General features: G+C 52.0%; 1 protein-coding gene across 1 annotated transcript; it reads right to left on the bottom strand.

Moving 5' to 3' along the window:
- Positions 1 to 51: 51 nt before the first annotated feature.
- On the bottom strand, positions 52 to 5,543 carry LOC128800832 (uncharacterized). Its single transcript, XM_053966275.1, has 4 exons — positions 5,430 to 5,543; positions 5,126 to 5,228; positions 3,948 to 4,082; positions 52 to 1,983 (listed from the first exon to the last, which is right to left on the bottom strand). The coding sequence occupies exons 1-4, from the start codon at positions 5,541 to 5,543 to the stop codon at positions 665 to 667; spliced, it is 1,671 nt and encodes a 556-aa protein (XP_053822250.1). The 3' UTR covers positions 52 to 664.
- Positions 5,544 to 7,663: the final 2,120 nt, after the last annotated feature.

The following is a 7,663-nucleotide window of genomic DNA, read 5'->3' on the forward strand; positions in this document are numbered from 1 at the left end:
GGGGCCCCAGCCCTATGGGGAGGGGTCTCTGGGGGTCCCAGCCCCATTTCTTGGGGTCCCAGCCCTATGGGCAGGGGTCTCTGGGGGTCCCAGGTCCATGGTGAGAGGTGTCTGGTGGTCCCAGCCCCATTCTGGGTGGTCCAAAGACCATGGGGAGGGGTCTCTGGGGGTCCCAGCCCCATTTCTGCGGGTCCCAGCCCCACTCTTGAGGGGGAGATTCATGATTTGTTGCCGAGCTGCGGGGGCTTTTAGCCTCTCAGCACGAAGCTCGGATAGCTGGTACATCTGAGGGTCCACCAGAAGAATGGGAGGGACACTCGGGCTGCTGAAATCCTGCTCGTTTATTGAAGGGTCGCAGAAGGGGCGGACAGGGAGACAACAAAGCAGAAGGGAGGCAGATTCCGAGAGCCCCGAAGGGCGGGGTGAGGATTCTTTTACTGCGTAGGGGTAGGAGGGTTTAGCATTCGAGGGTACAATCGGGAGAAGGCTAAAGGGAGGGGAGATATAACATTAACCAGTGGGGAAAAGGGAAAGGAGTGTTCTTGGTGGAAGAACCAAAGGGAAAACGTGGAACAGAGAAGATTCTAGGCTAAGGGGCAGACTTGAACAATAACTGACAGGACAGGGGGAGGGTACAATTCTCTTACAAAAGGGGGTGGGGAACTCATACAACTGCTGTTTCCCATGGCAACCCTAGACTGCCTTCCCCAACCCCTCCTCCTACATCTCCCCCGTTTTTATTTATTAAATATGCATTTCCCAACATTTTAAGCCACATACGTTTAAACAAAAATAAAGCAAGCGAGATCATGAACATTATCAGAAAGATCCAAAAGAGTCCCCTGAGGATGATCGCAACCCACCCTGGGACACCCCATTGAGATAGCAGTTTATTCACAGGGTCTACAGTCGAGGTCTCAGTCTTGATGTCGTCAACTTGCTCTCGGATCCGCTGGATATTAGCTTGGATGGATGTGCTCTTTGATGCCAGATTGAAGCAGCACATTCCTTCGAAGTACTCACAGCTGTGGCCATGGGCAAGCAGTAAGAAGTCAATAGCAGCCCTATTTTGCAGTGTGGCGTGCCGGGTGACTTCTTCGTCCACTAGCACGTCAGAAAGGGCAGCGGACATGGCGCTGGCCTGCTTACTGAGCCAACACTCGAGGTGAGAAAGCTTACCGAGGGCCTTTGCTGTGGCATACCACGGTAAAAATATGGATACCGCAACTCTCTTCATCTTTCCCCAGTTGTAAATTTTTGAATCACAATTTTCGTCAAATTGGTTATAGGATCTCTTTTTGCGAGCCAATTTATTTTCGTTTTTCCAATTTAAAATTTGGGTTTTGTTCGGTGTCAGTGTGGTAAACTGGCCAAGGCTGCAGGGGCCTCCCTGGATTTGGGAGGGAATCTCTGCCCACACCCTGTGGCCGCAGATGAGAAAAACCCCCCTGGGGAGCACCCTAGGAACTGAGGAGGACCTAGATAGGATGGTCGAGGTGTAATTGCACCAATTTGCTGCATGGTATCTCCCATCGTGGGGAGATACATCGTGTCTTTTTACTTCTTGGGTACCAGCGGGGTGGAGTTTAGCCATTTGATCCCAGTCTTTCTGGGAGGGCTGGTACCTAAACCTGACACAATATGTTGCCTGAGAGGAGCCCAATAGGTCCAATTCTTGGGGCTCCTGTGGTGCATGTGGCAGAATCCTCGTCCACGCATCCCAGGTGTCCACAGGATTAGGTTTTTTTCCTGCATATGGATAGTCGTTTGGCGACAGGGGCACTCCTACCAGGCACGTGGATTGTCCACACTTCCCATGGCCATGCAGAAGTTGTCCTGCTTCAAGGACTTCGCCAGCGTGACCCATATGTTTTCTCTCGGCTGTGGGACTATCCAGCTCCTGACCGGTGACAGCCAGATGATGACGAGCAGGAGCATCAGATGTTTCAGAGGTGTCCTCAAGGCGGCAGTCATCCTCAGCGTCTTGTGATAAAAGAAAGCATAACTTGAATGATAAATTTTCCTCAGTGGTCCCTCCCCAACCTCCCCCGTTTTTATTTATTAAATAAGCACCAAATAAAATTAGAGAAAAGGGATAAGGATTGAGGGAAAGGGGAGGTTAGGGGAAAGGAAAGGGCACAGGGGGCAATGGGGTAATTGGGTACGTAGAGTTCAGCGGGGGAAAGTATCTTCGGGTAATCATGACACATGTGACAATATTGGGAGGAACGGTCTTTCTTTTCCTCCTCTTCCAGGCAGTGGAAACTCCGTCCAGCGATGAGGTGTTCTCGGTGGTTTGCACCAAGGACACGTTGTCTTGCTGAGCTGGCACCTCTATGAAGGGCTTGACATATTTCCCCGGAATCCATCTTGGTCCTTTATCTGTAGAAACACAGGCATACCCTCTCCCCCAGGTTATTAGAGGGAAAGGGCCCTGGATAGCTTTGGATTCCGGGTCCTTTATCAAGACTGGTGGCCTCTCGGCGAGTTGCGCTCTGGTGTTATTGTGAAAATGGCGGATAATAGGAGAGTCAGGCTCCCTTTCTGAGCAGTTTAAAAAATTCAGGACATACAGGGCCTTGCATAACCTTTCGGCTGGGCTCACTGTAATGTCCGGGTTATGTTGTTGTTCAAGGAGCCTTTTTAGATTTCTATGGGCCCTCTCTATTATCGCCTGTCCTGTAGGATTGTGGGGAATTCCGGTGGTATGGGAAATTCCCCGCTGTTGCGCAAACTCACCGAAGCGCTTTGACGCATAGCATGGGCCATTATCAGTTTTTATGTGAGATGGGACTCCCAACGTAGAGAATGCCATGAAGAGATGTTTAATGGCATCCCTGTTTTTTTCGCCTGCATGGACGGAGGCAAACACTGCACCGGAAAACGTGTCAATAGAGACATGTATGTATTTCATCCGGCCAAACGGCTCGAAGTGTGTTACATCTGTCTGCCATATCTCTAGCGCTCCCAACCCTCGGGGATTTGTCCCCGTAATGAGGGAAGGGAGAGCGAAAGACTGGCAGCTCGGGCAGGTAGAAACAATGGCTCTTGCCTGTGCTATCGAGATCTTAAATTGTCGCACTAGAGCCGGGGCATTCTGATGGTAAAATGCGTGGCTGAGCTGCGCTTGCCGGAGTATGTCTGGTAAGGTGGTTGAAGCGGTTGCAGATATTTGTGTTGACATGGCTAGGAGGTCCGCTCTCCGATTACCTTCAGTGATCTCTCCGGGTAAATCGGTGTGTGCCCTTACGTGCTTGATATGATAAGGTTGCTTTCTGTGGGAGAGTAGCCAAATGAGATCAGAGAGTAAACTGTATAAATTTTTGTTTGAAACTTCTTTGAGGAGGGCACCTTCGGCCCTTTCTGCTGCCCCAGCGACATAGGCCGAATCAGTGACCACATTCAGAGGTTGTTGAAATTTTTTGAATGCTCTCACGAGTGCGGCAAGTTCCGCGATCTGGGGGGAACCCTCAACCAGTTGGACGTCAGACTCCCACTTCTGACTGTCTGGGTCCTTCCAAGTGATCACCGATTTGTGGGATCTGCCCGACCCATCGGTGAACACTGTGAGAGCACCTGGAATTGGTGTTTTACTTTTAAACATTCTTGGGGCCAAATGCAATGTATCCTTAAACAATTTATGCTTAGGATAGTGAACCGAAATTTGTCCGGGGAAGCTGTCCAAAGCAATGAGCAAATTTTCATTAGTTTGCAACAACAAGTCCAATTGATCTAATGTAACAGGTAAGTAAATGCACGCAGGGTCACACCCCGCGAGGGTTCGGAGGCGGTGTCGTGCCTTCATTATTAAAGTGGCTAGCAATTCTGCAGGGTCGTGATCATCCTAGAGGGCTGGTGTGGTAGGAAGAGCCACTCTAAGATGACCAGGGGATCAGATGCTCTGTTATCCCACTGGAAGAGAAGTCCATGGAGGTGGGGGCACTTACCCAACACCGCGAAGTTCACGGGAAGGGTCCGGACCACGCGGTGTGCCTGGCGAGACTTCAGAGCAGCAGCAACCCGTCCCAGGGCTTCCCGCGCGGCAGGTGTCAGCTTGCGTGGTGAGGCGAGGTCTCCGTCACCTCAAAGCAGACAGAAGAGGGCTGACAGCTCCTCAGTCGTCAGTCCCAGGAGGGGGCGGATCCAGGTGATCATTCCGCACAGCTGCTGAAGGTCTCGCCGAGTCTTCGGATCCTCATTGATGGTCAGTGTCTGTGGTGTCACTGTCCTTCCCGTGATGAGGAATCCAAGGTACCTCCATGGTGCTGAGAGTTGGATCTTCTCTTCCACTATCTGGAGCCCTGCAGCTTTGATAGCCTTAATAGTCTTGTCCAGTGTTGCCTTTAGGTATGTCGAGTCGGAAGCACAAACTAGCACATCATCCATGTAATGCAGGATGATGGCCTCAGGGAAAAGCCATCGCACAGGTGATAAAATCTGCGCTACAAAAGTCTGAGAGAGCACAGGAGAATTTTTCATCCCCTGAGGCAGGGATGTCCAATGATATCTTTTAAAAGGTTCAGCCCTATTCAATGATGGTACAGAAAAGGCGAACCTGGGAGCATCCCCGGGGTAGAGCGGAATGTTAAAAAAGCAGTCTTTGATGTCTATCACTGCTAGCTGCCAGTCTCTGGGGAGCATAGAAGGTGACGGAAGGCCTGGTTGAATAGGACCCATATCTTCTATCACATCATTAACCCTTCGCAGGTCTTGGAGCAGGCACCACCTGTCTGTGCCAGGTTTTCTAATTACAAAGACAGGGGTATTCCAAGGGCTGGTAGAAGGTGTTAAATGCCCAAGTTTCACCTGCTCCTCTACTAATTTATGAAGCGCACTCAATTTTTCTGATGGAAGGGGCCACTGATCCACCCAGACCGGTGTGTTGGTTTTCCAGGTCAGGGGTGGGGAAGTGCGCTCTGCAGTGGCCCACACTAAAAATCCCACTAAGGGCTAGGGATGTCGAGGCGGGCTCCCCATTGGGATAAAACATCCCTTCCTAATAATAGTATGTTTGAAGAGACAACAAAAAGTCTCACCGTTGCCAATTGTCCTTCCGGACCTTCCACGCATACAAGATGCCTACTCCTCAGAGAATGGACCGCTCCGCCCACACCGGAGATCCTACCGCAAGGGGGCACAAGCTCCCAGTCGCTGGGCCACCTCGCCTGGGGGATGATGGTCACGTCAGCTCCTGTGTCTGCCATCAGCCGCATCTGCACCGACTTTCCCTGGAAAGAAAGTTTGGCATCAATTAATGGTCTTTCTTTACATCCATTTTGGGTGAAGAAAACATGTCTCTCTGTGTCCAGGTCATCGTGGGTGTCCAGTACGTAAAGCAAAGCAAAAGGATCTCCTTTCCTTAAAGTAAATGGAGAGTGGTTACAAATGACGGAGATGGTGATCTCCTCTCCTGGTGGAAAACACACTACCTCAGGTAAGATGGTGATTTCATTCGGCGTGTTGAAGGAGTCTTCTAAGATGAGCACGGTGGTGTCCCAACAGTCGTGGAGGGGGCCCAGGAACCCAGCAGGAACTCTCGTCATGTCCTCATCCTGGAGTGAGATGGTGACGCTGCTGCGGAGGACCCGACGATTGCCCTGATTTAGGGTACCTGTCCGGCGGAAGAGGCGGAGTCTGTCCTCGTGGCTGCGCTGAACTGCTGGACTTGTGCACTCGTCCTCCCTGATGGTCGGGAGGCTGGGATGCTGAGAAGGGCCACTTGGTGTCGTCGCGCGACCCCTCCTCACGCTTTGCCACCAGTTTCCCGCTGGCTGGTACCCTTGTCGCTGTAGATGAAACTGGTGATCTTGATAAAATGGGTTCCTAGGATATGGTCTTGGGGGGGGCAAGATAGGTTGTTGAATCTGTGGCCAGTGGGGACAGTTCACCTGGATGTGACCCAGCTGACCACAGTTAAAACAGCGCGTATTTTGTAAGTTTATCATGGCCTCTCCCACCCCTTTGCTGACAGCCAGGGCCACCGTGTGCTCCATTGACATTGCCTTTGTGCAAGCCTCCACCATCTGAGAGATGGTGGGCTCGGGGTCCTGAGGTAGTGCACGGAGAATCTTTTTTGTTTCCGAATTAGAATTAGAAATGGCCATCTTTCGTAGAAGCTCTGCACGAGCTTCTACGTTGTCTATTTGTCTCTCAATGGCCTCTTTCAGTCTATCAACAAAAGTAATAAAAGTCTCCTCAGGCCCTTGCATGATGGAAGAAAAGTTTTGGAGGGGGGGGTCTTACCGTCCGGTATCTTCAGGAGTGCCTCCTTTCCCGCTGTTGCTATGTCCTGAAGCAGCTCCTGTGCTAGTAGAATTTGGTCCTCCGGACTGCTGAACTCCCCTTCTCCAGCAAGGGCCTCCATTGCCTCGTCTCCCTCTCCCACCACCTCTGCGAGATCATACTTGCACAGGAGTGGTTTCAACAGTTTTTTCCAATGAATCTCCCAGACGTCGCATTCGGTGGGGGAAAACAGTGCCTTAGCAATATACCTTAAATCATGGGGGACTAGCAAACGTCCAGCAAATGTTAAGTCCAGCACATTTTTAAAGAAAGGTGAGTTTCTGCCATAATCTTTGGCAACTTTCCTTAACTCCTTCACCTCAGCGTATGGAATTTGCTCCCACTTTGGCTCCCTCCCCCGCCGGAGGATGACCGGTGCCGCAAAGCTGCCCAAGTCCCGTGCCAATTCCAAATCCCCATCCTTAATTGCCTCCTCTCTGATCTTTGCCCAACCCCCCCCCGACTTGTTGGAATGCCGGGGGCTGCCACTCTCCTCATCCTCTTCTGAGGATGAAGCAGGCCGGGTTAGGGCGCGGTGCCTCTCCCTGGCCGGTGGGTCCCGGAGACAGTGGGTCCGGCAGGCCAGGATGGCCTGCTTCCGGCCAGGCCTCCTCCCGGTTCCGGTAGCGTGGGAACCGGCAGTGGCAGGAGAGGAGGAGGCATGTCCCGACCCACCCACTGGGGCGTGACTTTCTGGTGGGGGGTTCCCACCCACAGGGGCTGGGCCCACTTGGGGGCTGGTCCCAGCCACAGGGGGCCCACCCAGGGGTGTGGTCAGAGGGAAGGAGGGGACGGGTCCCGACGCAGGGGCGGCACTCGACGGAGGAGGGGGAGGAGGCGGGGGCGAGACGGCGGGAATTTTCTGGGGTGAAGGAGAAGGAGGGGCACCATCTTGGGGCTGGTCTTTTTTCGCCATGAGGCAGGCGCCATTTTGTCCTATTTGTTCAGTTAAGTCCTCTAAAGAGCAACAGGGTTTCAAACTAGGATTAGGGTCTCTGGTATAGAGGGAACAGGAATGACATGTGTTGGGGTGGCCAGTCCCAACACATGAATGGGACAGGGAGGATCGGGAAGCAGCAGAGAGACGGCAGCAGCTCTGTGCCGAGGTATGGCAGGATCTGTCTCCCAATCCGCCCTTAGGGGAAGAGGGAATAGGATTGGGGGGAGAGGAACACGAGGTAGGTGAACTGGGGACCCAACTCTCTCCCTTCTTTTTTAACAGATTAAGAATGGAATGAAAAAGCGGAAAAAAACGACTGACTGAAATCCTCCCCTGAACTTGTAAATCGTAAATCTTTCTCCCAGCTCTTCCCCAGAAATCAGGCACCAAAACATCTTCCCATGTAGTAGCAGGAAAATGTTCGAATATAAATTTAACAAA

Source organism: Vidua chalybeata, chromosome 28, assembly GCF_026979565.1.
Source record: "Vidua chalybeata isolate OUT-0048 chromosome 28, bVidCha1 merged haplotype, whole genome shotgun sequence".
Lineage (NCBI taxonomy): Eukaryota > Metazoa > Chordata > Aves > Passeriformes > Viduidae > Vidua > Vidua chalybeata.

Coding starts and splice junctions, on each gene's coding strand:
- LOC128800832 (XM_053966275.1), bottom strand. CDS start 5,543: ATGACGAGAGTTCCTGCTGGGTTCCTGGGCCCCCTCCACGACTGTTGG. Junction 5,229..5,429: donor AAATCACCATCTTACCTGAG/GTAGTGTGTTTT, acceptor CTTTCTTTCCAG/GGAAAGTCGGTGCAGATGCG. Junction 4,083..5,125: donor GGAGCTTGTGCCCCCTTGCG/GTAGGATCTCCG, acceptor GTCTGCTTTGAG/GTGACGGAGACCTCGCCTCA.